A 27,059-nucleotide genomic window follows, 5' to 3' on the forward strand; every position below is an offset into this window, starting at 1 on the left:
GTAAGAAAATCGCACACCACCCAGAGAGAATGGGCGGCCTTTCAGCAAGAAACAGTAAGTGGTATAGTATAACCTTGAAAAGCAAACTGCCTGTTGAAAAAAGAAAAGCAAATCACACAATGGAAGGGATGAGTTTGCATCCTGCATCGAGCACCCCTGGAGAGAGCCTCTTACCATTCCCTAAGCTCCTAACACCTTGCACCTTGCACGCTCGGAGGACGACAGATTATACGCCGTCGACGGCTTCAATCCAGCCGAAAGTAGCACCAATAGCCAGCGTCGAGACAGCCCAGAGACCGCCCCAGGTAGCAGCACCCTGAACAGACACATTTTGAATGGTACCTGCGATTTGCACCGTCGTGTTGAGAAGAACACAGGTAGCAAGGATGAGTGTCCGGGAGGCGAGAATCCGGGTCTTTGTCGAAAGTTGGCACCAGGTCTTGCGGTACCAATCTACAACCAGGTACTCGTCCTCGCGGCTGGCAGTTTGTTCCTTGTCGGCCGCATCCTCGGAGTGACCCGTCGAGCTGACGAACAGGAAGTCGCGCACGGCATAGCCAGCAGGAATGAGCGTCACGAAGAGAACGGGAAGACCAGCGGGGCCGGCGTGGGCGGCACTGATATCGCGGAGGCTCTCAAAGTGTACGACCAGCTGGGCGGGGAGCCATGTTGCATAGCTGCTGTAGAGAATGACGCTGAAGATCGAGGTCGCGGCAAGAATGGTGTAGATGGTGGTGGCCCGGTCCTGGAGAATAGCCCGGTTGGCCACGGCGCCGGATGGCGCACGCGCCAGATCGTGGACGGATGCGGGCTGGCGCAGGATGGCAAATGGAATCACTGTCGAGAGGATGGTGATCATGTACGAGGCAAGGGTCGAAGTTGGACGCACGCCGTAGAAGAATGAGAGCAATGAGAAGGTGGGTTGGTGGGTTAGGAAGAGGAACGATGCGACATCCCAGCCTACACGAGAGAACATCAGGTTAGCCCCCTTCCTTTTTCTCTGATAAATTGCCCCATGCTCATATCGAATGAATAGGTGCGTTAAGAGTTCACTTACTGTCAAAACCGAGAATCCAAGCCAATCCAACCTCCGCGGCTCTCCACGCCACTAGTCCCCCCACTTCCCACCATTCCTCCAGGTGTTTGCTGACCAGACCGAGCTCGCCCTGTGTGATTTCAGCTGTCGCGGTAAAAAGGATTGAGCTTGCAATCAAGCTGCTCAGGACGACCAGCGCGAATCGAGCTGGCGAGGGAATGCGCGCCAAACTAGGCGGTGCGGGAGCCATTGCTGTCAAGGCGCCTTTGGGGTCGCGCCGGGTGGTGGGTCGGTCGTTCACGGAGGATGTGCGCTTTTTTGGTGCCATGGTAAGCTCTAGACTGTCAATAGCACGCTGCAGCTGCAGGAGGTAAGGCAGTTCAATGCCGACGATGAGAGGAAAGAGGAGGCTGGAAAGTGGAATGTTTGCTCGGCGGTGAGAGCGTGATGATGTCACTACTGAAGCTTCCAAGGCGGCGAATTTCAAGGTCGACTACCTCCACTCGGCGGACCAGCGATAAAAAAAAAAAGAAAAAGGTTGAACTAGATTGTAGTACGTGATGACATTAAAAGTACATGACCGAGGCTCTGCTTAATCCTCTTCCTCACCCTCGCGCTCGGCCACCGCAAATTCCACCGTCCCAGCCTCCTTGCCCTTGACATCCCGAACAACGATTCGGTACTTGCCCTGGTCCCAGAGGTCCTTGATGGTGAGCTCGCGTGTGCGACCGAGACTCTCGATGTCACCAATGCGCGTCAGGGTACTGTCCAGGTGCTTGTCAAAGCCCTCGAGGGCACAGATCTCGCGGAATGCCAGTTGCATCGGGACGGAATCGGCGCGAACCATAGCTCGGGAGTCGATAGTAAAGATGTTCTCGTGATCGTAGGATTGGATGAAGTCGGCACGGGTCATAATCTCGCGTGCTTCATGGAGAGGGATCTCCGGGAGGATATGGCCTCTCTCTGGATCATAGGTCTTTTCCATTTCCTTCTCGCGATCGACCAGTGCCTTGGCCAGGACCATGGCAGCAGACTAGGTAAAATGTCAGGACTTATATCCTGAAATTCAGGGGTTTACTTACGGAGTACTTCTGTTCATCCATCACATCGTCATCCATCTCCATGCCGAGTATCCAGCATTTGTTGAGTATCCAGGTCTTTTCCGCGCGACAAATCTCATCGCAAGTCTTCACGACGTCGGGGGATTTGGCAACTCGGTTCAGGAAGGAAAGGCGACCGCCAACTTTGTCGTAGACTTGCTCCAGAACTGTGGACGGCAGGTTCTCATTGTAGAACTGTTGGCGGTACTTTTTCAGAGCACTCATGGCCTTGTCTTTTGGTAGGTCTGTGACAGGAACGACTTCCATCCGGGTTGCGTAGCGCTTCAAGCGCTCATAGACCCAGTAGTCATCACTGTTGAGGACTGAAAGAGAGTATGAGTTAGTACGATGTTCTTCCTCATTTGACAAGTAGGTAGAGCTTACTCGTTGTGACAAGACCGCTAGCGGCCCATTGCTCAGCCCGCTGTTGGATCATTTCGAGCAGGTCCTGTCCATCATGGTCATCCCGCACCAGATGGGCACTGTTGACAATGAGAACGAGAGGCGGGGAGCCCTTCTTTCTTCTGGTCAGAGCAACCTTCTCCAGCTTGTTGAAGGCCCGCTCGATATCCAGCAGGGCTGTGGTATCGCGGGGGCCACGAATGCTGAAAAGACTTCCAATATAGCTGTTGGATATAGTTTTAGAAACAATGTTGCAGCAGATAGAACCGGGTTTGAGCATACTCTTCATGGAACTCATAGTCTAGGGCCTTGCCTAGTCGGATTCGGAAAATTTCGAGGTCGGCATGCGCTTCAAACATAGCACAGCCATCGCCGTTGATCTTCCGCATGGCTTCGAGCAGCATGGAAGTCTTTCCAGTGCCCTTCTCGCCAATGAGTAGATAGTAATGACCTCGGCGCCGGCCTGATACGATGTCATCGATTCGAAGCTGCTCATCACGGACCACCCAATGTTCCTCGTGGCGGTACTGATGCTTTCCAGACACAACACCAGCGATTTCGAGGGCGGGGTCGCCTGGATTGAACGCATTGTCCATCTTGTCCAGAATCAAGTACTTATAGTACTGGTGGTATGAGTAACCCGCGATTCTAGAAGTGGTGTTAGCCTGGAGCTATGACCATGTTTGCAGGCGATGAAGTAACCCTACCCAAGAATGGCAATCGACGCAGCTGTCGTCGCCGCCGTCTCCAACATCTTCAGAATCGTGGACTTGAGGGTTGGGTCGTCACTCTTGCGACCCCGTCCCTGATCCTCGTCCGAGTCATTCTGATCTGTCGGATCAGGACTATATTGACCGGTACTTTTGGGATCCGACGAATTGAATCGTTGGAATGTGCATGGCACAAATCGTGCAGCACCCAAGGCCGATATAGGTGGTCTAGCCAGGCCCGAGCGGGCGGTGCGCGACAGGGGTTGCGCGAGCCGTGTCCATAGCATCTTGGCTGAAGACTGGGCTTGATGTACACCAAGCAAGTCTCAAATGACCACCGGATTGATTTCCCAGACCAACGATTTGTTCTGAGATGGCTGCCAACAAATACCTGACCGTTAGAGTATGCAGGTCCAGTCGATCAATGCACCTCCTAAAAAGCTAGAGGATAGGTCAATATAGACGCTGTGCGACTCTCGGTGCCACACCTCCAGGGGATGGCTCTGAGGGAGGTAAGAAAAAAGGGAGCGGACAGGGAGGAACCCAAAGACGGCGTGCAGCGGAGACACTGGCGGACTCGGCTGGAAAAATGAAAGAGAATGAACGACTGGAGAATATGAGGGAGGACACAGATAATGCCAGAAGGGTGGGCGTTGTGGCTTAGTCGGTGGAGTCTCAGCCCCGATCGTCCTATAGGCTTGGCGGTCATGTGGGCGACGTGCTTCAGTGTTATCTCAAGCCAGTCCCCGTAACGTGAACGGGGTGCTGGCCCTGTGTTGGGGGTGTCCTGATTGGAACTGGTCGCTACGGTCTGTCGTTCTTTGTTCTACCAAGCACTACCTGATGAACCATCGAGCTGGCGCAATTATGTCATGCCTCGAAGACAATGCGCAAAATCAAATAATTCGTAAAAGGAAACCATGTCAGATATCGCTTCTTATTGCAAATGCAGTGTGTTCCTTATCTGGTAGAGTGCTCCTATACTATAGGCCTCGTACAATTGTCGGTGGACGAGAGATGTGCAAAACTTGCTTCTGTCGGGAAGGCGGCCGGGGCTAAGCGACCAGCGTTCTGTTCACGGAAGCACGAATAAAGGTTAGCTGACACTTGGATGAGCCTATTGGTACATGCCCAACGTCTGATGACGCCGACGGATACTACAATGGTAATGTGCTTCCTATGAGTATAACCTAACAAGGGTCCTGTACTATAATGCCTCAGTTTCGCTGCTGGTGCATAACCCCATGCTCTAGCCTGCCGCCCACCTTAGCACTATTTACTATACCATATAGTAGTACCAAGCCTATCCTTCAATCAGTCCTTCAATTGAGCCATCCATCTAAGACTAAGCTCCTAATACTACTAGGTACTAGTACATAATGACTCCTAAATGGTCCCGAAATCATGACACATCGGTCTTTTCGCAGTGGAGCACTCTCTCCGCGGTGGCTTCCCCGAACCCACCGCCCGAGCGCTTCCGAGGGTATGCCGCATCCGCGAAATTTTCTCCGTTCTACCGCTTCGTTCTTCACCGGACTACCTTTTTCCTTTTTGCATCGATCTTTCTGGGGTACGGGGGTTTTGGCTTTTTTGGTTCACCCTTGTTCCTTGTACCATAGCGACCTTTTTTCTTTTCTCGATCCTCGCGGGTCTTTACCGATTTTACCCCGTCCTTGAGCATTCGTCTCGACTCTCCGCATCGCGTGTGAGATAGCTGTCTGTCGCAAATTGATTTTGCCGGAGCTATACTTAATCAATCAGACATAATGGCTCAATCCAATGGAGAGTTGGAGCACTCGAAAGGTCCGCCTACCCCTCGAATCCTGGCTCGACACTGTCACACGTTACCGCGGATCGCAGCATACAAACGTGGCATATCGCAATTCTGGACACTCGATTCTGACCGTCATGTACAGAGGTTCCCCCGACTGCGCAGGAGCAGACCAACGGCGATCACCCCGAGGGTGTCGCCGAGGACGACAATGCTGGTGGTATGTGGGATAGGACAATTTTTGAGACAACCCGGTGCGATGACGTTCTGACTCGTGTCAAGGCCTCTTCCAGATCTCCGTGAAGCTTCCCCATGAGCCGTACAAGATCCAGGTGATGGTAGGTGTTGCTCTTTTATCTCGCAATTGAATTGGACTGCTCGCTAATACTTCTGCTTTCCCTAGGTGTCAAGCCAAGAACAGGTTCAAGATGTTCGCCAATCCATCGTCGAGCTGCCCGGTACCTTCCAGTACACCTGCTTCCACCTCGAATTCAACGGAACTCGCATCAACGACTTCGTTGAGCTGTCCGAGGTCCCCGGTCTGCAGGCCGACTCCGAGATTGTGTTGGTGGAGGATCCCTACACTGAAAAGGAGGCCCGCATGCACATTGTGCGATTGAGAGAGCTCGTTGGTGCTGCGGGTGACCGTGTGGACAGCCTGCATGGTATCTCTGCTGGTCTTTCGCTGCACGACTCCATCTCTGCCGAGGCTCTTGCCGCTGCCGAGTCGGAGAAGGATCACTCGCTGCTCAAGTACAACCTGTCCGGCCCTTCGTCGCTGCAGACCATCCTTCCCAAGCCTGAATCGCCTCTGCCGAAGACCGTCAAGTCGATCTCGCTCTCCGCGTGGAACCCGGTCCCCTACCACCTCCGCCAGAAGGGCCACCTGCTCTATCTACAGGTCCTGACCAACGAGGGCGAGCAATTCCAGATCACCGCTCACGTGTCGGGCTTCTACGTTAATAAGAACTCCAACGCCAAGTTCGACCCCTTCCCCAAGCCCATGCCCAAGGGCGTTAAGGGCAGTGCTCACTCTCTCCTCACCCTGATCTCCCAACTGTCGGCCTCCTTCAACTCCTCTTTCGAGGCTCTCCAGGAATCCAACAATCAGAAGGATCTCCTGACAACCTTCCCCTTCCAGAACGCCATCCCCAACAGCCCATGGCTCGTCGCCCCGGTTTCGTCGAGTCAGAATGCCCACCAGGCCGACATCACTCGCTCGCAGGAGAGCTACCTGATCTCTGGCGTGGACAATGCCGAGACCCTGCGTGACTGGAACGAGGAGTTCCAGACTACTCGCGAGCTGCCTCGCGATACTGTCCAGGACCGTGTGTTCCGCGAGCGTCTGACGTCCAAGCTTTTCGCCGATTATAACGAGGCCGCCGCTCGTGGTGCCGTTCTGGTCGCCCGCGGTGAGGTCGCTCCTCTGAACCCCACTGAAGCCCGGGAGGCCCAGATTTTCGTCTACAACAACATCTTCTACTCCTTCGGTGCTGACGGTGTTGGCACCTTCACTTCCGAGGGTGGTGACGAGGCTGCTCGTGTGGCCGTTGGCAAGGATGTTTTGGGTATCAAGGCTGTGAACCAGCTTGACATCCAGGGTCTGTTCACCCCCGGTACCGTTGTTGTTGACTACCTTGGCAAGCGTATTGTTGGTCAGAGCATTGTCCCTGGTATATTCAAACAGCGCGAGCCCGGTGAGCACCAGATCGATTACGGTGGTGTTGAGGGCAAGGAGGTCGTCGCTACCCACCCCGACTTCAAGCCCGTTTTCGAGAAGCTCTCCAAGGCTCTCCGCATCAAGCAGCACCCCGTCTGGGACAAGGACGGCAAGCGCCACGACCTGGAGGGCAGTGTTGAGACCAAAGGTCTCCTGGGAACCGATGGCCGCAAGTACGTGCTCGACTTGTACCGCGTTGCCCCAATGGATGCTTCGTGGCAGGAGGAGGACGGCAGCGATGCCTACCCCCACCGCATGTCCGTTCTGCGACTGGAGCTTGTTGAGTCTTACTGGCGCCACAAGATGAGCCAGTACGTCAAGGCTGAGGTTGAGCGCCGCCGCGTCGCCAAGGCCGAGGAGAAGAAGGGAGAGGAGGACTCCGAGGAGAAGACTGAGGAGTCTGCCGACCAGGAGCGTGTGGACATCTCTGGATTCCAGCTCTCGCTGAACCCTGATGTTTTCAGCGGCCAGGTTCCCCAGACCAAGGAAGAGAAGGAACAGTGGGCCGAGGACGAGAATGAGGTTCGTGATGCCTGCGACCACCTGCGCTCCAAGGTCATCCCCGACCTGGTCAAGGACCTCCACGACGGTGATGTTGGCTTCCCCATGGATGGCCAGTCCCTGACCCAGCTCCTGCACAAGCGTGGTATCAACATGCGCTACCTGGGTAAGCTCGCTCAGCTTTCCAGCGAGAAGGGCCCCCGTCTGGCGGCACTGTCTACTCTTCTGATCCAGGAGATGGTTGCCCGTGCCTTTAAGCATGTCTCTCACCAGTACCTACGCAATGTGCCCGCTCCGTTCGTCACCCCTTGTATTGCTCACCTGCTGAACTGCCTGCTCGGCTCGGACGTCAACGCTGCCCCCCGTGCTGAGATTGACGAGTCGCTGCGTGAGGTCTACCCCGAGGGCGATTTCTCCTTCGAGAAGGTTACTCCCGCCTCTCTGCGTGCTGAGATTGAGAAGCAGGTTACTATCCGTTACCGCTTCTCTCTGGAGAAGAGCTGGGGCAGCTCCCTCCGCCACATGCAACTCCTGCGTGATATCGCCATCAAGCTGGGTCTCCAGCTTGGTGCTCGCGAGTTCGCTTTCACCAAGGATCAGGTGAAGGAGGCTCCCGTTCTTCCCGTTACCAACGGAAACGGTAATGATGATGGCAGCAAGAACAAGAAAAAGAAGAAGGGTGGTGACAACAAGTCTCCCAGCCGTGCTCCTGTCGAGGCCAAGCCTGCCGTCTCCATCACCGCCGATGATATCCTGAACATCGTGCCCCTGGTTAAGGACGCTTCGCCGCGCAGCGCTCTCGCCGAGGAGGCTCTTGAGGCCGGTCGTATCTCGCTCATGCAGAACCAGAAGCAATTGGGCCAGGAGCTCATTCTGGAGTCTCTGTCTCTCCACGAGCAGATCTATGGAATCCTCCACCCCGAGGTTGCCAAGCTGTACCACCAGCTCTCTATGCTCTACTACCAGACCGATGAGAAGGAGGCAGCCGTTGAGCTGGCTCGCAAGGCTGTCATCGTCACTGAGCGTACGCTGGGTGTCGACTCTGCTGACACCATCCTAGCCTACCTCAACCTGAGTCTCTTTGAACACGCCTCCGGTAACACCAAGACCGCTCTGGTGTACATCAAGCACGCCATGGATCTCTGGAAGATCATCTACGGTGCTAACCACCCCGACTCGATTACCACCATGAACAACGCCGCCGTCATGCTGCAGCACCTTAAGCAGTACGCCGACTCCCGCAAGTGGTTCGAGGCGTCGCTGTCCGTGTGTGAGAATTTGTTTGGCAAGCAGTCCATCAACACTGCTACCATCCTCTTCCAGCTGGCCCAGGCTCTCGCTCTGGACCAGGACTCCAAGGCTGCTGTTGGCAAGATGCGCGAGGCCTACAACATCTTCCTTTCTCAGCTCGGTCCCGAGGACCGCAACACCAAGGAGGCTGAGACATGGCTCGAGCAGCTCACTCAGAACGCCGTGTCCATCGCTAAGCACGCCAAGGACATCCAGGCCCGTCGCCTGCGCCGCGTCAACATCAACCCTCGTGTCTCCACCTTGGGTACTCGCGTCCAGCCTCAGGTCGGCCAGACTGCTCCTGAGACCGCTGGTGCCGGTGCTGCCGACCCCAACATGCACAACCGCAGCATCGACGAGCTGGTGAAGTTCATCGAAGGCGGCGAGACCGGTTCTTCCCGCACCAAGCAGAAGAAGCGCACTGCCAACCCTAAACTCCGTGGCTCTAAGCAGTCCAAGGCATAGATCTATTCTCCCCGTTCCATAACACTGGCAGAGCTCTCTGATTTGTCGGCTCTCGGTGAATTTTCTTGATTTTCTTCTCTTGTCATCTCTTGTCTTAACAATAAAATACTCCATGATTTTTTTTTACGGTGGGCCGGGGTCAAGTTTGAGCGGAAAACTGTTATATTATACTAGATCTCTCTCCTCTCTTCTGATCTTTTTTCCCTTCATGTTTCTTGATCTCTCGATCTTGTCCTTGGTTCTGGCTAGTGCACGGAAATGAGTTCAGGCTTTGGTTGTACTATACTATGGCCCATTATCTTACTGTGGATTGATGACGGGACGGCCCTATGTACTTACGAGTTTTGCATACGATAATGCGAGTTGGGTCGATACATGATACGGATTACCTTTGCTACTTTATATCCGCAGGATCTGATCACATATAATGTGATGCTGGTACTGTACAAATTTTATTATGTAGTGGGGTTGAATCGTAAGTGTCAGTGTGAACACTCTTCGGGTTCAAACCTAGAATCACTTCGAATGATATATGAGCTCATGTGATGCTCAGATTCCAATCACATACCTGTTGTAATTGCATTACGATAATGGGGCTTTGCAGTTTTAGCAGGAATCAGGAAGTATAGTTTTCGAGATCGAAATAACATTAATTATAGATTTAAGTATCTAAAACGTCGAGGGCTTTGCGCTTTCATCTTGACCATAGCGTTGAATTCTTCAATAGTTGATACCCAGGTCGGAAGTACTGCAAGCTGCGGAAGAGGCGATCTTGGCGCTTGACCGCATTGGGACCCACCGCGTTGAGTACTTTGTTTTGCCCGCCGCCTCCGATCCGCCGCGGTCTCCCTTCAGTGGACCTCGGAGTCTTGCGTCGCGTTCTCTTGTGCCTCTTCTATTTACTGCATTTGATACGCGTTTATCTTTTCCTGGTGGGATATTATTTTGGGTTACTGGCAATGTTACAAGGGCAGGCCTGGTGACCATTCACCCGCGGCCGTGCTGAAACTCACTACCTGCATTCACTATTCTTGCTCTCAAGTCAGTGAGTAGGAATACGCTTTAGATCACTCTTCTTTCCCCTCCTCGACAAGGTGTCTGACGAGCTATCTTACAGTTGCCTAATTCATCTGACCGTTTTCCTCATACGCCATAACATCGTTAACTTCGGACATAATGGCTCCGGCCAAAGTCCCAGCGACTGCGAAATGGGCGAAGCGCATTCTGCGCCCCCTGACCTCAATTCACCGTCGACTCAAAAAGCACAATCAAGTGCAGCCATTCCCTTCGCCCGAGCAAAATGAAGAGACCGACGACGACTTTTTCCTCGAATCCGATGTTCCGACTGATGATGCGCGCGCCGGCAGCAACCCCGGATCAGACGCAGACGATGCCGATCCCAAATGGATCCCGGGGAAGAAAATCAGCAAGCGACGTTTGAAGCACAAGTTCTCGAACCGAGGCGGAAACCCACGCAAACGAACGCTGGTGTCTGCACAGAGCCCCCAAACCAACTCGACCCTACCTGGCGCAATTGAACTGGCCACACCCCTGATTACTGGAACGATCATGCAGGCTCCTACGAATCTCCAAGCGCAAAATCCAATTCAGCAGCCAAATTTTGGAAATGTCCAGGAATCGTCGCATACGAAAAGACCAGGACAAGCCTGGCAACAATTCCTCGACGATATTGGAGATCCGGACTTCAAAAATATCATGCAAAACTTCGATCGGACACTTAAGGACTTCCTTGAGAATACTCGGGTACCCCGACACGACCGAGGAGCACGGTCGTTGCTTTCTATGACGCTCCGACACCTGCCGAGGGTTATTGCCGAAGCGCAAGAGGAGTTGAACGAGACTGTCGCTGTGGAGGAACAGAACAAGGATTTGTGTGATGAGTGCTATACCGACCTTGAGAACCACTATGCTTGTGGTAAACCAGCATGGGAGCCACTCCGGGAGGCTGTTAGAGCCCAAGGAATTTGGACGATCAGTGATTTGATTCGCAAAAAATGGATCAAGGAGCCGGTTGCGTGCGCGTTGATTCAAACATGTCAAAACCGCGATCCAGAGATTTTCGAGGAGCTACTCTCACTTGTTCTATCCAAGACACGCACGGTCTGGAATTACCCTCGCTGGACAAAATTGCCAAGCCCATCCTTCACAGACCCAATTGGCTTACTCCACAAATACGGGGCATGCGTCTCGAACAAGCCCAACCACTCGTATGTGTTCGATGAGCTCACAAAGCTTCTCGTTTCTGGCACAATGACTCCCGAATGGATGGCAACGAATGTCTGGGTGGACTGGATGAAGAAGGCGGTTATCACATCCTCAGTGCAAGACGACGACTTTCATGCAGCTTGCCAGTTGATAAGGACAGTCTTGTATCTTGCAAGTGATGTTCAACGGGCAGCCAAACCCATCAGACACCCACCTCGCCCGCTTGCGCGTGATTTAGGTCCACCCAGAGCTAGGCGAGCTGCCTACACCGTGAATGACTGGGTTCCTCCCGGTGTTCGTGAGGATGAACCCTGCCCGGTTCGAGTCACAGAGGCGTTGTCGAATCAATGCACAAGTGTTTTGGCCGCTTTTTGCGGTATGCACATCTCACGATCTCGTGCTCCTGGCTCGGAAGCTCGAAATGATCAGGGGGTGATCAAGACGGCAGCAGGTGATTTCATCAGTCGTCTTTGCTCTGAGGCGAATTCAGAACTGAATTCCAGATCCTCAACCACTGAAGGATTCACGAAACATCAGTTGATACGACGAGGATGTATCCTCTTGGCAGATTGCCTTGTTAAATGCAACGACGCCATTCTCGCTCGTGATGAGGAACTCATTCTGGCCGCTGCACCCGAAGTTGAGGAGCTCTCTGGAAACCTCTCTGCACCGGAACTGGTCAAAGACATGTCGTCGTTCGTACGACGATCTCTTCGCTATTTTGGTGGTGCAACCCTAGGCAGCGGCCAAGCGACATCCGACCAAGCGCCACCCGAACGCAGACTTGAAGACCAAAGTCTGGAAGAAAGAGACCCATATCTCCAATGGCTCAAAAACCTCGAAAGGAGTCGAGAGACTCGCCGCATGATTTCGCGGCTGGCGCATCTGGCTGACGCTGCCCATACTCCCAAGTTCTTCACCTTGGTCACCAAAGTCGCTGTGGAAGCTGCCATGCAGTTTGCGGAAGAGACGCACGATCAAGATGACCACGACTGGGCTATCGAGGTGCAGGAAGCGGTCATTGAGCTTCAGCGCCAGAAGGACACAAACCTCGACACTACGAACGATAGCTTCCGCTATGAGGAGAGCATCGGCGAGTGGGTGGCTCGCACGCCGGCAACAAAGCAGAATGCAGGACCCAAAGTGATCATCAGAGGCCGCCGGTCAATGGCTGCGATGCCGCCCTGCTCCTCAAACAGCAGTTCGCCGGAATCGGAAAGCTCTGCCAATCCCTCCCGAAGTCAGACCCCCTCGTCTTCACCAACGACGCCATCCCAGACTGGAAAGGAGCGACGTGTCGAGGCAGTGGATGACTCGCCCATTCGGCCAGCCAAGAGAATGATGACGAGGTCCAATACTTCCCTTAATTCCTTGATAATGCCCTCCTCGTCGAGAAGAAAGCGGAGTGCCGAGGAGGCCGAGTCCTCTGCCACTCGCCCGGCCAAGCGCCCCCGGCCTATGAGTTCAATGTATGGAGGTAGGGTCGAGGTGGTGATCATTAATCACCAACAATCGACCGCTCCTCCACGAGGGGTCATTGGGGAAGACATTGAGGAAGAGGAAAGTGACGATGAGTTGAGCTTTTTGTGAGAAGTGAACATATGCTTGTGCAAAGCACATTATTTGTTTATTTTTTTTTATTTTTTTTTTATTTTTTTTTTATTTTTTATTTTTATTTTTTCTTGCTGTTTAGTTTACATTGATACCCCACATCTTAAATTTGGCGTTACTTTATTCTTATTCACCGTGTATCATTAGCTTCCACTCCATTAGAAATAATTCCTTATCTTTCCTCTCTTCAAGGTGAGATTCTCGAGCTTGAGACCATGAGCAAGTCCTATTCTCCTATTCTCACCTAATCGTATGGGAGCAAATACTGAGCTGCGCTATGTCCCTACTTGGAGAAGTTCTCCCACTTCTCCCACTTCTCCCACTTCTCCCACTTCATCTCTCTCAATTCTTTCACTTTGACCTTTGTTATCACCTCTCTTTCTACCACCCGACATTCAAATTACAAGTTGGCCAGGCTGCTGGTCATCAGAACAAGCATGCAGGCTCCGCCGACTGTCAAATCTCAAACCCCTATCCAGCGGCTGAGTTTTGGAAACTCTCAGGACAAGGATAGGCGGATCCTAACAGGAATCTGCTCACGCTTACTAAGGGTCCATGACAAGCCTGGCAACTTCCCTGGACGGTATTGGAGATTCGGGCTTCAAAGATATCATGCAAAACCTCGACCGGATCCTCAAGAAATTCATTGAAATCACTGTGATACCAGAAGATGATGATCTCCAATGTATGTTTAAAAAAGCTATATTCCCACCATTTCTTTATGGTCTTCAGTGCGTAGCAGTCGAGTAAGACCACTGGGATAGTACACGCATATGCTTTCTGAGCTGGGGATAACGTCAAACTCCCGCTTGACTGAATTTCAAGTTTTCCCATCTACAAAAATCACGACCCATGGTTCCAACTGCACATCACATTTTACATTGTGAACGGGAATCATTCGATATGGGAGTGGCTTAAGACAACTTGATTCAACCGACCTCGACCAAGCATGGTCGAGATGGCAGTTCATTTCCCAGGGAAACAGTGGATAAGGCTGGGCCCGCTTTGGGGGTGGGGCTCTCGATAGTATGATTCCGTGGTTAAGGCAGGACCGGCGTCATCTTGGAATTCTGGGTACATTAGCCTTCTGGTTTTGTTGGGCTTATCATTTATTTTGATTTTGCCTGTTCGTGGTCGCGTGGATCGCTGGGGATCCATTTCCCTGAATTGTATGGGTACTTCTACCTATGGAGGCAGGTACTTGCTCGCTGCTACTGCAATTTTCGCAAGCCGCCCTGGCCTCTGACACGATGAGTCTGTTCCGTCTTGCTCCTCGTCGTCGGCGGAAGCAGCCTAAGTCTGCAGTCGAAACCCTCATTCAATGAGTTCTCTGACACGACTTAAGGCGTGTGTCGGGTTGACATTGAGGAAAGCACTATCGGCAATAGAGCGACACATAGAATGAATCCACGTGAGGAAGCAGGCTGGGAGGCGATGGGGCAAGCAGACACCCAAGGGCCTAGCCGGTGCATTCTCCGCATACGGAATCAGGTGGCATGTGTAATTAATTGATGGCATGCTATTGACCGGCGAAATGGTTCCATTTCCATTGGCAAGCGACTAGGCTTTTCTTCGCGGAGAACTGGTTTGTGTCTGATATTCGAGATCGGCAGTCCCTGTGTTTTGGATCTAAGGTTACGATGTGACATCTGTCGATCGAAACGTCATGAGACTTGGGAGCCGTCTAGACCTGGGATTTTCTCTTTCTTTCGGTTGTTGAGGATGCCATTCTATCTGCGGCATACAGGATGGGCTTCGCCGAGAGGGATTCGGCGCACACACTGGATTTAGCAATAGTACTGTCGGAGGTCAGCAAGAGCCTGCATGGGATGTAGCGATAGCTTTCCCTAGGGCTCACTGTTTCAGCCGCCTGTCAAGTCGACTGCCGGCACTATTCGTGGGATAAATAGACTATCCACATGGCGGGCATGGTTCTTTTGGGATGGAGAGCGCGGGAGATTAAAGGTCTGACATAAATGAAGTGCCAAGATCTCGCGCCTGTCGACGCTCCTTTTCTCCGCTTACCTCCCAGCCACCGCGACAGCCCCTGCGACCGCAGCGAAAAACCACATTGGCTGGCAGCTCCCTCTCTGTTTATCAGCTTCCGATGGCAAGTGTTACATGTTCGGAGGAATATCGAGGCAGTTTGCTGGATGTGATGCCATCGTGCAGGGGTGGGCTCTAAGTGCCCGGCGACTCGACACATCAAACACGCCAAACACTGACGTCTCGTCGGATGCACACGCTGTCAGGCTCCTCCGCACTTTGCCTCCCCCTTTCTCCACCGGTCGCCAGTGTATTGGCCCACCAATAACGCAAGGGCACTTCTCAAACATCCCGGCGTCGCTGACGAGGATCGACGAGAGTCTAGCTCGCGTCTATGGATTCATGCTAGCCTCTGTCCGCTCACTGGGTGTTTCAGCGCGAACCAGTCACACTCGTTCATCGCGGCCCGCCACAGCCTGCGTCCAGCTTACCTTGACCTGTCGCGTGTCGTATGTTAGTTTGTTCAGGATGGCGACGCTGCCAGTGCCGCCCAGACGGCTCCCTGCTGCTCTTGATTCGATCCGATCGCCCCCATCCTGCGGCCCTGCCGACCTGGTTCGGCCCTGGGTTTCCCTTGCGCTGTGACCGCTGGCTGGTACGGATGGACATTCCTCAGATCTGGAGGAAACGGACTGGCGCCAAAGCCCCTCCCACTGTGACATAGTTCGGAAGTGTAATCAATGACATGATAATCTGATATCCACGATTCGTGCGAACGCCATTCGGCCTAGTCTTGCTGGATTTTACATATTGCGCCGTGTTGGCCCCGGCGCGGCACTTGGCCTGTCTCATTGCTCCCCACCCTTCAGGAAGAGTGGACGCCAGGGAAAAAAATAGACCGTGTTTTCTTCGTTTCTCCCCCCTTGTGAGGGCTTGCCTCTTCTTACTTTCTCTTTCTGCACGACAATCCGCATTGTCTTGCGTCTTTCGTTCTTTTTGTCGCACTTCGTTTCTCTGACAATAGTCATTCAAGTGGTGGGCTAGAACCATCCACGTTTTTGTCCTTCCTTCTTCTATCGCAGTGACTGAGTGACCAGCATTCTTTTCGTTGCCCGACAACAGAGAATCCTCTGGAAAATATCCGTGTCGGTCTGACATTCCTTGGCTTGCTGCTGAGTGCAATTGAGGAGGGGCACCGTATTCCAATTAGATGCCCATTCCCATTCACTTCGACCGATACGCTCATTCTAGGCAGGGCCTGTCTTCGACTCCAGCTCCTCATCGTCAAATCACCCGACGACCAGCTGGTACCCTTTGCGCTCACGACCTTTCTTCTCCCCAAGCAGCCTGGTGTTGTTTTGGACTCGACACTTCCGGACGGAAGTCTTCCATCCCTTCTCAACAGTCTGGGGATTTGATAACACGTACTTCGTGCTTAGCCTAACCCCCTGGAGCAAGCTGGCCTTGCCCAAAAAGAAGATAGAACCTTCCTCTAGACCGTGAACAGCTATCACCAATACGATATCATGCAGCATCTTATTCTCACTCTATCGCTCGTCGGATTGAGCAGCGCCGCTGATATGGACATCGAAAAACGAGGTGGTCATGAAAAGAGCGCCATGGACCTATGGTACGAAGCCGTGAACGATGATCTCGCTCGCTACACCATTCTCGCCCTCGGCTGTGCGGCTGCCGCGATGTATGTTTGGTCTCTTGCTTTTCGATTCTCCGGCCACTTGCGACGACTGTCAAGCTTTACCGATGACAAGCAGCGGTACTTTGTGCCTGCACACAACACCTTCAGCTGGTTCAAAGAGCATCTGATTTATGCTCCCCTGTTTGGTGTCCGCCACAATCGCGAGTTCCAGATCTCCACTGCCATCAACATGGGAAACCTCCCCAGTCGCTTCCACGGTATCCTCGTCTTCGGAGTTGTTGCCATGAATGTCATTCTCTGTGTGGTGACTACTCCCTACGCATCTGAAGAAGACACCCTAGCGGACATCGTTCGAAACCGGACTGGAACCATGGCTACGGTCAACTTGATTCCGCTTGTTCTCATGGCTGGCCGGAACAACCCCTGATCGCTCTGCTTCATGTCCCATTTGACACCTGGAACCTGCTTCACCGGTGGCTGGGACGTATCGTTGTGCTGGAGGGTGTTGCTCACACTCTTGCCTGGATGATCCCCAAGGCTCATGAAGGTAAGTACATGTACACAATACGGGCACTTTTATGTGGGTAGCTAATTTTAATTTTCTACAGCGAACTGGAAGGTTGTCGGCATGGCTCTTGCGTCAAGCAGCTTCTTGTATACTGGCCTTGGAGTATGTATTGACTCCTTTGACCCCTTTATGTTTTAAATGAGCACGTCTCTAACCTTCTCTTATAGGCAACTGCTGCGTTCGTCGCGCTCATGCTGCATTCCCCGTCGCCTATTCGCCATGCATTCTATGAAGTCTTCGTCCACTTTCATTTCGTTGCTGCGGCCGTCTCCTTCGGCTGCCTCTGGGTTCACTTGCACGGTTTGACTGCCAAAGCCTACCTGCTTGCGGCGATTGTTCTTTGGGCTCTGGAGGTAAGCTTTGCTCCATGATCATACCAAATGAATGACAGAAGCTAACACTTTTCTACCAGCGTGCAACTCGGTTTTTCATCATCTTCTACCACAACTTCGGCCGCAGCACCACCACCGCAACCGTCGAAGCTATGCCCGGTGATGCGATGCGCATCACTCTGCGTATGGCTCGTCCCTGGACCTTCCGCCCTGGCCAGCACATCTATCTCTATATCCCAGCGGTTGGCTGGTGGACATCACACCCCTTCTCCGTTGGCTGGAGTGAGACTGAAGACGCAATGACTGATGAGAAGGCTCTTCCCATGTCAAAGCAAGACTTGATCGCTGGACCCCAGAAGGAGACCATCTCCCTGTTGGTCCGTCGCCGTACAGGTTTTACCGACAAGCTGTTCCAGCGTGCTTCGAACGCCCTTGGTAACCGAATCACCCTCCGCGCCTTCGCCGAGGGACCTTATGGCAACATTCACACCATGGATTCCTACGGCACAGTGATGCTCTTCGCCGGTGGTGTTGGCATCACCCACCACGTTCCCTTCGTCCGTCACCTTGTGGCTGGTTTCGCAGAGGGTACTGTCGCCTGCCGTCGCCTTACCCTTGTCTGGATCATCCAGTCGCCCGAGCACCTGGAGTGGATCCGGCCTTGGATGACCAGTATCTTGGCGATGGACCGCCGTCGCGAAGTCCTCCGCATCATGCTTTTCGTTACCCGCCCGCGCAACACCAAAGAAATCCAGAGCCCGTCTGCGACCGTGCAGATGTTCCCCGGTCGTCCCAACATTGATACTCTTGTCGGAATGGAGGTTGAGAACCAAGTCGGTGCCATGGGTGTACTGGTGTGTGGAAACGGAGGCCTGAGTGATGATGTGCGCAAGGTCTGCCGCAGGAGACAGAAGAAGACCAATGTGGACTACGTCGAGGAGAGTTTCTCCTGGTAGTTTGTGTGGGACTCAAAATATGTCTTATGTTAGAGAAAAACGCGGTGCGTTGTGTTAATTGAGCATTTGTTGCTCGAGAGCGCTCATGTCTTGGTCGCCTTCTCTTGGTCTCATCAAGTCTTTTCTTTTCTCTTCTCTTCGACAATCGTATATCCAAGGCCTTGTCCTCTGGGTGTCTGTTTGTCCTTTTGATTTATTTGCCTTGAACCTGGCTTTTTGTGTATATTTGGTGATTCTTCCGATACAGCCTGCCATGTTCTATGATGTCTAGGGGGTGTCCGGCAAGTTGTACATATCTTCTTTGCGAATGCAAGATATGAGGTGCTTTCTTCTAGGTTCATCCATGATTCGTTCATCACCTTATAGATGCAATAATAGAGTCTGCTTATCTGAGCTTCATGCAAGGGCTTGGTAGAACAAGTGGCTCGATAGATGCTGATGCAGAACACCTGAATAGGTATCATGTACTTTTGGATGAATCCCTAGAGGAAAAATCTATTAGAAAAGATTGCGATGGCGCTGGACAATCAAAGAATACGACCAAGCCCCAATGGTGGACCCCGCACGTTAAACCGTCTGCGTTTCATTGCTCCTCGTGGACACGAGTGACCATGGCCGCACTTCATCTTCTGCTAAATCTGGCCCTCGCCGTATCCACTGTCTCTGGATGTTCCTCCTGCGAAGGAGAGGAAGAACCATCGGTCTACCCAAGGTCTATGCGTCGCATGCAGCCTGGCTCTGGATTCGACCACACAGCCGAGAGGACCTTTGAATTGGAGTGAAATCAAATTCATTCATATGTCCGACAGTCATGGTTGGCTCGAAGCACATAATCAAATAGCGCAACTATGGCGCGGATTGGGGTGGTTTTGTGTCCTTCACGAAACACATGCGCGATAGAGCAACTGAGAAGGATGTTGGCCTTTTGCTTATTGATACCGGTGAGTCACTTTACCAAGAAATATTTGAATTGAGACTAATCCGTTGCGCTCCAGGTGATTTGCACGACGGCAATGGCCTCAGCGACTCGACCAAGCCCAACGGCGAGACCACGAACCCTATCTTCGAAAACATCGACTAGGATCTTCTCACGCCTGGAAGTCATGAGCTCATTGCGTTTGATGTGGCGTATGAAACATTCTCCAGATTCGCCAAGGTGTATGGCGGCAAGTACCTCACAAGCAACCTTGACATTTGCAAGAACTGTCAAGACAACGACCCTGCTACAAAAGAATGGGTATCGATAGGCAGCAGGTTCCGATATTTTACCACCAAGAAAGGCATCCGGGTCATGGCATTTGGTGTTATTCTAGATGGGACGAATAACAACAAGAACATGACCAGGATTCAACCAGCAGCCGAAATGATTCAAGAGAGCTGGTTCAAGGATGCAGTCAATCGGGTTGATATCGATCTCTTTGTATTCATCGGACACAATCCAGGCAAGCCCGGAATTCCTAAGAGTGAAAGTAGCTTCCCTCTTCTCATGAAGACTCTCCGAGACACGCGCCCTGAAGTCCCCGTACAGGGATTTGGAGGCCATACGCACCGTCGCGATTTCCACGTCTATGACAAGAAGTCATCGGCGATAGAATCTGGCAAATATTGCGATACAGTGAGCTGGATTTCCTTGGATGGCATCAAAACACAGCCACTCGAAGCACGAGCGACACGACCCGAGGCCAGCTACATGATCTCCGAGGAGCCAGCAACGGTGGAGTCAACTGACGCGTCTTGTCCCAAGAAAAAAACATTTGAGATGAAATTGACACGGTGGTACCTGGACTGGAATCGACTCACCTTCTCTTACAATGCATCCGGATCTCAAAAAAATTCAAAACTGCCAACGGACTCAACGTGACCAAAAGGATCGACGACGCTCGCAAGAGTCACAATTTGATTTATGTGTACGGTTGCGCGCCACAGACATACTGCATGGTCCTGCAAGCCGTTCGGCGACGAGGGCAATATATACACTCTAGTGCAAAAGGCAGCTGCGGCCGCTGTTGTCGACCCGTATCGCGCTCTAAACTCCAGAATGATCATCGTGAATCAAGGAGCTATCCGATACGACCTCGTCAAGGGACCCTTCACGGTGGATGATTCCTATATTGTGTGCCCTTACACGCAACCATTCACATATATCCCCGACGTCCCTTACTCGCAAGCTTCGAAAGTGCCCGAATACATCAACAATTTGAAAAAGTCCAAGCGGTCTCTAACCGTCGACACAATATCAAGCCAAATGCTCGGCTACGATGAGTGCGACAACCCCTCGCCTCACAACGCGACTGAGATCCTGAAGCCAAAGTCCTCTTCGGACGTGTTCTTCACGCACACACGCCCACACCGGGCTACGTAACCTGTGATGACCTCGGTGATGATGGCGATGACACTCCCCATTCTCTGATTCCAGCATGTGCCCAGCACCCGCATGTCCAAGCTACCGCCGGGTTCCCGTCGGATGGGGAGCCGGAGAAGGTGAATTTGATTTTCTGGGAATTCCTTGGTGGGAGGATTGTTACTGCTTTGAATACGGCTAACCCACCCAAAGCTTACTCGATCAGCGACTCGCGCCTTTATCTTCCCAAGGAGTTCACGACAAATAGCTTCATTCCGAAATATGTTTCATTGGAATGGCAGAATAACATCGATAACTGCAAGATTGATTAATGAGTGAAATAAGCTCAGTGTACAACAATTCAAGCCAGCATCAAAATCATAGCTATTAGGGGTGTAATCATGATGAATTGAAACCATGCTTGGGATTATCTTATCTCAGGTCGAAGCAGAAGTTTTTGATCCGATACCGTCCTTGTGCCCAAAGAAATCCAAATAACATCCAAGTTGTTTGGCTTCCAATCATGCTTTGTAAGCTATGCGATGCGCAGAAAAGCTGAATCCGCATTTATAGTGCCCCTTGGCATTCGCGATTATTACCAACTAGAATACTTTTAGCTAATAGCTTCGAATTTGCTGAACTTCTGGGCTATATTTTTGGCGGCCTACGATCGAAATGTATCTGACTGGCAGTAGTCCCGGTCTCGGCATTACTTTGGCCTCGTGTTGATGTCATGGCATACGGATGCCGATAGGCCAGTAGGTGCTCAGCCCTACTGCACGCTTAGACCGGCGCCAGATGGATCCCCTTCTGGTATATTGTGGGGCCTTACAGTATTTTGCAGCAGGCTGAAAGTCTTCATTGATGTGTAGCACTCGCAGTTTGTAGAGATTCAAGTGCCCAAAGACTATAAAGGGCTTGGAACCCCAATGTTGGTATAGTAGTATTCCATCTCATCTCTATAAATTCCTTGCCCTTCACTCAGCTCCCCCGCGCTTTTGCAACAATGCGTCGGGTAATCCACATCGTTATGGCCGGCATCATCGGCGCAGTAGCCGTGCCTGCCCAAAACTCCACTTTCAAATGCGCCAAAGGGCTGAAAATGTTTCTCGTGGAACCGGGGAGCTCACTGACCTCGGCGTAACGAAGGCCCTGGTCGATGACATCGCTTCCCAGATTGAGGGATCTGACATCGAAGCGATACGGTACCCGGCCACTTGGGACGACCCTGTTTATGCCTTATCTGTGGCTAATGGTACCCAGCTTGTGAGGAAGGCCATCACTGAGTATGCCAAGACCTGTCCAGATTCGAAGATGGCGTGGTTCTGGTACTCTCAGGTACGCACTGCACTTATGCTCGGCGTGACAGGAGGTTGACATTATGTACAGGGTGCTCATATCACCACCAACAACTTCTGCGGGATGCCGGCGATCTGGGGATTAGATCAGACCGAAAATAAGACCTATACCAAACCGGAATTGGGACAAATTATTGCCTTGTCGTATCCTTTATCGGAGGAGGTCACTAAAAATGGTCAGTGCAAATCAATTTTGCCTGTACTACCATGTGCTGATCCTTCCAAGTCATTTCTATCGTTCTTTTTGGCGACCCTTCGCAAAGAAACGATACTTCCTATAACTATGGAAGCTGGAACAATACTGGTAATGGAATGTTCTATCGCGCCGACACCAGTGCCTGCGAGGCGCTTGGCAGTCGTATTCGAGCATATTGTGATGCCGGCGACCCATTCTGTGACCTGGGTAAGTTCATCAATGGAACTGCTCACAAAAAGTATATCGATAATTATGGAGAGGAGGTGGCTCAGTTCGTGGTTGGAAAATATAAGAACGGTAGCTCGTCGGTCAATGGATCGAGCTCGACGACAAGCTCTTCCACATCCACTCCCACTAATGGATCTGTGGGATTTCATTCGATGTCAGTGTTTCCATTCGCAGGGTTCCTGCTGCTGTATCTTTTCCTTTAACTGAACATGTATGCGATAGAACGAAATAGTGTCCGCAGTCGACGAGACGGCTCTTTCGAATGCGGCAATAGAAGGTGGATTGGAAGGGTAACGCTGGCACAGAGGGCATCCTATTCAAGTCCGATGAATTCACTATTGTTTTTCTAGTAAGCGTATTGGATCAAGTCGCTCGTGTTCGATTTCACAGTATTATCGTGACTCACTCGCGCAGTGTTTGTAAGCATGCTGTCGAAGCGGCTTGGAGGATTAACTAATCGGATGCGGAGCGAAGCTTCGGCAGGATTATAAATCGAAGTGGGGAAGCTGCCATCTAACAATGACCTCACCCCGGTATATAAGACCCAAAACCCCCACCTGCTGGGTAGCTCCAGGCATTTCTGCAATTGCATCTCGAGACCTTATCTTCTCTACTGAATTGAACCTTACCGATCGCCATCATGACGCGCCCTGATATCACCCTCTACACTGCTCAGACCCCCAATGGGATCAAGATCTCCATGGCGCTTGAGGAGCTCGGGTAGGGAGCACTTCGTTGATTGCATAACCCGCAGCTGGAGCTGACAGAATGACAGGCTCCCCTACAAGGTCGAGAATATTGACATTTCGAAGAACGTCCAAAAAGAAGAGTATGTGACTGTGGGCCCCAAGTCATCCGATGATCCCGCAAGCTGACTGATCCGTAGCTGGTTCCTGGAAATCAACCCGAATGGTCGCATCCCAGCCTTGACCGATACGTTCAGCGATGGCGAGAAGATTCGTCTTTTTGAGTCAGGTAGCATTCTGCAATACCTGGCCGAGCAATATGACCCCGAACACAAGATCTCCTTCCCCAAGGGCAGCCGAGAGCACTATGAGATGAACAACTGGCTCTTCTTCCAAAATGCAGGCTTGGGCCCGATGCAAGGTCAGGCCAACCACTTCTCACGATATGCCCCGGAGCGCATCGAATACGGTGTGAACCGGTATGTCAATGAGTCCCGCCGCCTTTACGGTGTCCTCGACAAGCATCTTGCCCAGTCGAAGTCTGGGTATCTGGTCGGCGATCACGTATCCATCGCCGACATCTCACACTGGGGTTGGATCGCGGCTGCCGGATGGGCCGGTATCGATATTGAGGAGTTCCCGCATGTCAAGGCGTGGGAGGAGCGCATGGCTCAGCGACCGGGTACTGAGAAGGGACGCCATGTTCCCTCGCCGCACACTATTAAGGAGCTCTTGAAAGATAAAGCCGAGGTTGAGAAGCATGCTGCAGAGTCACGGGCTTGGATTCAGCAAGGAATGAAGGAGGACTCGAAGAACAAGATCTAAAAGATTAATGCAACAGGCTGTGGAGACGATGCAAATTGCAGATTGAATGGCGGACATTAGCCCATCGCACATAAACTCAATGTGCTGAATTGAAAAATGAAAATAAAATACGAATCATCAGCAAGATCTGCGTAATTAGCCTCAAAATTTTGAGTAAATAGTAGTATCAGATTGGGGCAGTTGGTCGACGGCCAGATGCCAAACTTACTTAAGCATCGACAGAAGACATCCACCGTATACTCTCACCGCCTTACCACGTGACTCTTGCCACATTTATTGAACGGCACATCCATCTTCTTTTGAACTCCCAGGCCCCCTTCACTAACTCATCACTCATCTCGCTTGCAACCCGGTGCCATGGCCTGGCGCAACCAAGGAATCACCGGATCTAACAATATTCCCCTCGGCAAACGTCGCTTCGGCGGCGGGGCCGAGGAGGAGGACGATAGCCGCACTGCGACTCCTGCATCCTTGGGCGACGGCCCTCGACGTGGTCGCAGCCCTGTTCGAGGTAAGTTCCCCACGCAGCCCACCACCAAGCGCCACAAAAGAAAGAGAACCAACAGTCGATGTCGCGCAGGTGATAAGCCCCGCAAGAAGCGCAGCCGCTGGGGCGACCAGCAGGAGAACAAGGCTGCTGGTCTGATGGGCTTGCCCACCATGATCATGGCAAACTTCACCAATGAACAGCTGGATGCCTACGCTCTGCACCTGCGTGTCGAAGAAATCAGTCAGAAGCTTCGTATTAACGATGTGGTCCCGCCCGAAAATGAACGGTATGTCTTTGCTCTTTCCTCGCCTCATTCTCGCATCATACTAACTCATCAGCAGGTCTCCTTCACCTGCGCCTCAATATGACAACTTCGGTCGCCGTGTGAACACCCGCGAGTTCCGCTACCGCAAGCGCCTGGAGGATGAACGTCACAAGCTGGTCGACAAGGCCATGAAGGCCGTTCCTAACTACACTCCGCCTTCTGACTACAGACGCCCCACCAAGACCCAGGAGAAGGTCTACGTGCCTGTGAATGACTATCCAGAGATTAACTTCAGTATGATACACACTAACCCTCTAAACTCAATCTGCCCCCGCCTCTTGTGTCTGCCATGAGCTCATGCTCGACTCGAGTCGGCGCAACATTTTCACTAATGTCGTCGACCCGTTTCTTGCTAACCCTTGGTGCTTGATGGTGCACAATTGCTCAAAGTCGATTTCACAATGACCAGACTACTAACACTTAGCTCTTTTGCTATCTTTGCAGTTGGCTTACTAATTGGACCTCGTGGTAACACCTTGAAGAAAATGGAGACCGAATCTGGTGCCAAGATCGCCATTCGTGGCAAGGGTTCCGTCAAGGAAGGAAAGGGTCGCTCTGACGCCGCTCATGCTAGCAACCAGGAGGAGGACCTTCACTGCTTGATTATGGCCGACACGGAGGAGAAGGTGAACAAGGCCAAGAAGCTTGTGCACAACGTCATTGAAACGGCACGTTCCCTCCCCCATCGCTTTTTTCTAATATCTGAACTGACTCTTTTTTTCAGGCTGCGTCCATCCCCGAGGGTCAAAACGAACTGAAGCGGAACCAGCTTCGAGAACTTGCTGCCCTCAATGGTACTCTCCGTGACGATGAGAACCAGGCTTGCCAGAACTGTATGTGTTACTTGGTTTCCAGCTGGTCAATCTGATTGTACTAACAAATTGTCAAATAGGTGGTGAAATCGGACACCGCAAGTATGATTGCCCTCAGCAGCGCAACTACACTTCCAGCATTATTTGCCGTGTCTGTGGCAATGCTGGCCACATGGCTCGCGACTGTCCCGACCGCCAGAGAGGTAGCGACTGGCGCAACAACGGTGGACGTGCTGCTCCTCGTATTGCTGACACTGGTGATGAGGTAGACCGCGAGATGCAGGTGAGTATCTTTTTCTATTACCTGGATCTCCCTTCATCAAATACTGACGAATTCTGTAGCAACTCATGAACGAACTGTCTGGCGGTGCCCCCTCTGGCGACTACCAGCAGCCTCGGCGTATTGAGGCTGGTCCTGACTCTGGATACCCCAGTGATCGTGATGTGGCTCCCTGGCAGCAGCGTGGCCCGTCGAGCGATGCCGCCCCTTGGCAGCAGGATGCCGCTCCCTGGCAGCAGAGAGACCGCGACAGCCGTTCCCGTTATGGGTCTCGCGATCAAGATGCCGCTCCTTGGGCCGCTCAGAATCAAGATGCCGCTCCTTGGGCCGCTCAGACCCAAGCCAACGACTACAGTGCCTACGCTCACCACGCCGCATACGGTGCCGCCCCGGGTTCTGCCCCTGGTGCTTCTCCTTGGCAACAGCAAGGTCCTCCTGGTGCTCAGGCCTACGGATATGGCGCTTACGGAGGTTATTCCTATGCCCCAGGCATGGCTCCTCCCGGCATGGCTGCTCCTGGAATGGCTCCTCCCGGAATGGCTCCCCCGCCTCCTCCGGGCATGCCTATGTATGGTGGCGGTGGTGCTGGTGCTGGAGGTGCTCCGCCTCCTCCTCCCCCACCTCCTGGCGATGCGCCGCCTCCCCCGCCTCCCAGTGACCAGCCCCCGCCTCCTCCTCCGCCTTCGGCGTAGACAAAATTAATCTGACGGGGTTGTCTGCCAATGGGTATGGTATGAAGGAAATTTTTTTTTCATTTTGACCCAGACTTGTTATTGTTCTGCTTGCTACGATCGGCGATACGGACCGGATGGGACTAACTTTTAAGGGGTTTCGTTTTGATATCTGGAGTAGTTCAAAAAGATCATTTCACAGGGTGGGAGTGAATCCTGTTATTCAATTTTCGTTGTCGTAGACGTCCGTAGCTTGGCTGAGAGATGTATGCCAAATTACCGGCGGCGCAGTCCTTCCATGCCTGGTTCTGTTGAATGCCGTTTAGGCTGGAGCTTCTCCTTACCTCACCAACCTATTGTAAGTAGGGATCCATTCCGGGATACGTTCACGTTCCACTAGGGGAGTCTCATGGCCATAACCATACTTTAATCACAAACCTCAATGATGCAAGGCCCAACTATGCCTCAGGCCCCACACCTCAGTCTTGGCTCGTCACAACTCTTCCAGCTTATTCT

The 27,059-nt window shown here is 52.3% G+C and overlaps 14 protein-coding genes across 14 annotated transcripts; 11 read left to right on the forward strand and 3 right to left on the reverse strand.

The window, feature by feature from the left end:
* Nucleotides 1-226: 226 nt before the first annotated feature.
* Nucleotides 227-976, reverse strand: N7532_003981 (uncharacterized protein; the record flags this gene model as incomplete). Its single annotated transcript, XM_056616475.1, has 1 exon — nucleotides 227-976. One exon carries the CDS (start codon nucleotides 974-976, stop codon nucleotides 227-229), a length of 750 nt encoding a protein of 249 aa, XP_056476832.1.
* Nucleotides 977-1,049: 73 nt separating this feature from the next.
* On the reverse strand, nucleotides 1,050-3,134 carry N7532_003982 (ATP-binding protein; the record flags this gene model as incomplete). Its single annotated transcript, XM_056616476.1, has 5 exons — nucleotides 1,050-1,492; nucleotides 1,646-2,069; nucleotides 2,119-2,459; nucleotides 2,521-2,762; nucleotides 2,821-3,134. 5 exons carry the CDS (start codon nucleotides 3,132-3,134, stop codon nucleotides 1,050-1,052), a joined length of 1,764 nt encoding a protein of 587 aa, XP_056476833.1.
* A 107-nt stretch (nucleotides 3,135-3,241) lies between these two features.
* N7532_003983 (uncharacterized protein) lies at nucleotides 3,242-3,535 on the reverse strand (the record flags this gene model as incomplete). Its single annotated transcript, XM_056616477.1, has 1 exon — nucleotides 3,242-3,535. One exon carries the CDS (start codon nucleotides 3,533-3,535, stop codon nucleotides 3,242-3,244), a length of 294 nt encoding a protein of 97 aa, XP_056476834.1.
* A 1,479-nt stretch (nucleotides 3,536-5,014) lies between these two features.
* N7532_003984 (translation initiation factor 3 subunit CLU1) lies at nucleotides 5,015-8,995 on the forward strand (the record flags this gene model as incomplete). Its single annotated transcript, XM_056616478.1, has 4 exons — nucleotides 5,015-5,051; nucleotides 5,165-5,239; nucleotides 5,302-5,357; nucleotides 5,423-8,995. 4 exons carry the CDS (start codon nucleotides 5,015-5,017, stop codon nucleotides 8,993-8,995), a joined length of 3,741 nt encoding a protein of 1,246 aa, XP_056476835.1.
* Nucleotides 8,996-10,171: 1,176 nt separating this feature from the next.
* N7532_003985 (uncharacterized protein) lies at nucleotides 10,172-12,811 on the forward strand (the record flags this gene model as incomplete). Its single annotated transcript, XM_056616479.1, has 1 exon — nucleotides 10,172-12,811. One exon carries the CDS (start codon nucleotides 10,172-10,174, stop codon nucleotides 12,809-12,811), a length of 2,640 nt encoding a protein of 879 aa, XP_056476836.1.
* A 3,533-nt stretch (nucleotides 12,812-16,344) lies between these two features.
* N7532_003986 (uncharacterized protein) lies at nucleotides 16,345-16,902 on the forward strand (the record flags this gene model as incomplete). The annotated part of the gene is made up of 1 exon (XM_056616480.1): nucleotides 16,345-16,902. One exon carries the CDS (start codon nucleotides 16,345-16,347, stop codon nucleotides 16,900-16,902), a length of 558 nt encoding a protein of 185 aa, XP_056476837.1.
* Nucleotides 16,903-17,000: 98 nt separating this feature from the next.
* N7532_003987 (ferric reductase family protein) lies at nucleotides 17,001-18,331 on the forward strand (the record flags this gene model as incomplete). Its single annotated transcript, XM_056616481.1, has 4 exons — nucleotides 17,001-17,022; nucleotides 17,084-17,145; nucleotides 17,211-17,396; nucleotides 17,456-18,331. 4 exons carry the CDS (start codon nucleotides 17,001-17,003, stop codon nucleotides 18,329-18,331), a joined length of 1,146 nt encoding a protein of 381 aa, XP_056476838.1.
* Nucleotides 18,332-19,220: 889 nt separating this feature from the next.
* Nucleotides 19,221-19,412, forward strand: N7532_003988 (uncharacterized protein; the record flags this gene model as incomplete). The annotated part of the gene is made up of 2 exons (XM_056616482.1): nucleotides 19,221-19,272; nucleotides 19,327-19,412. 2 exons carry the CDS (start codon nucleotides 19,221-19,223, stop codon nucleotides 19,410-19,412), a joined length of 138 nt encoding a protein of 45 aa, XP_056476839.1.
* Nucleotides 19,413-19,622: 210 nt separating this feature from the next.
* Nucleotides 19,623-20,192, forward strand: N7532_003989 (uncharacterized protein; the record flags this gene model as incomplete). The annotated part of the gene is made up of 1 exon (XM_056616483.1): nucleotides 19,623-20,192. The coding sequence occupies one exon, from the start codon at nucleotides 19,623-19,625 to the stop codon at nucleotides 20,190-20,192; it is 570 nt and encodes a 189-aa protein (XP_056476840.1).
* A 177-nt stretch (nucleotides 20,193-20,369) lies between these two features.
* N7532_003990 (uncharacterized protein) lies at nucleotides 20,370-20,693 on the forward strand (the record flags this gene model as incomplete). Its single annotated transcript, XM_056616484.1, has 1 exon — nucleotides 20,370-20,693. The coding sequence occupies one exon, from the start codon at nucleotides 20,370-20,372 to the stop codon at nucleotides 20,691-20,693; it is 324 nt and encodes a 107-aa protein (XP_056476841.1).
* Nucleotides 20,694-20,699: 6 nt separating this feature from the next.
* Nucleotides 20,700-21,004, forward strand: N7532_003991 (uncharacterized protein; the record flags this gene model as incomplete). The annotated part of the gene is made up of 2 exons (XM_056616485.1): nucleotides 20,700-20,708; nucleotides 20,759-21,004. The coding sequence occupies 2 exons, from the start codon at nucleotides 20,700-20,702 to the stop codon at nucleotides 21,002-21,004; spliced, it is 255 nt and encodes an 84-aa protein (XP_056476842.1).
* A 751-nt stretch (nucleotides 21,005-21,755) lies between these two features.
* Nucleotides 21,756-22,657, forward strand: N7532_003992 (uncharacterized protein; the record flags this gene model as incomplete). Its single annotated transcript, XM_056616486.1, has 3 exons — nucleotides 21,756-22,010; nucleotides 22,062-22,206; nucleotides 22,257-22,657. 3 exons carry the CDS (start codon nucleotides 21,756-21,758, stop codon nucleotides 22,655-22,657), a joined length of 801 nt encoding a protein of 266 aa, XP_056476843.1.
* Nucleotides 22,658-23,094: 437 nt separating this feature from the next.
* N7532_003993 (glutathione S-transferase family protein) lies at nucleotides 23,095-23,965 on the forward strand (the record flags this gene model as incomplete). Its single annotated transcript, XM_056616487.1, has 3 exons — nucleotides 23,095-23,174; nucleotides 23,230-23,283; nucleotides 23,341-23,965. The coding sequence occupies 3 exons, from the start codon at nucleotides 23,095-23,097 to the stop codon at nucleotides 23,963-23,965; spliced, it is 759 nt and encodes a 252-aa protein (XP_056476844.1).
* A 357-nt stretch (nucleotides 23,966-24,322) lies between these two features.
* On the forward strand, nucleotides 24,323-26,564 carry bbp (putative zinc knuckle transcription factor/splicing factor MSL5/ZFM1; the record flags this gene model as incomplete). Its single annotated transcript, XM_056616488.1, has 6 exons — nucleotides 24,323-24,741; nucleotides 24,797-25,014; nucleotides 25,225-25,436; nucleotides 25,505-25,613; nucleotides 25,673-25,875; nucleotides 25,935-26,564. 6 exons carry the CDS (start codon nucleotides 24,323-24,325, stop codon nucleotides 26,562-26,564), a joined length of 1,791 nt encoding a protein of 596 aa, XP_056476845.1.
* Between the last annotated feature and the right edge of the window lie 495 nt (nucleotides 26,565-27,059).

Source organism: Penicillium argentinense (assembly GCF_028826775.1).
Source record: "Penicillium argentinense strain IBT 30761 chromosome Unknown utg000004l_segment0_segment0, whole genome shotgun sequence".
NCBI lineage: Eukaryota > Fungi > Ascomycota > Eurotiomycetes > Eurotiales > Aspergillaceae > Penicillium > Penicillium argentinense.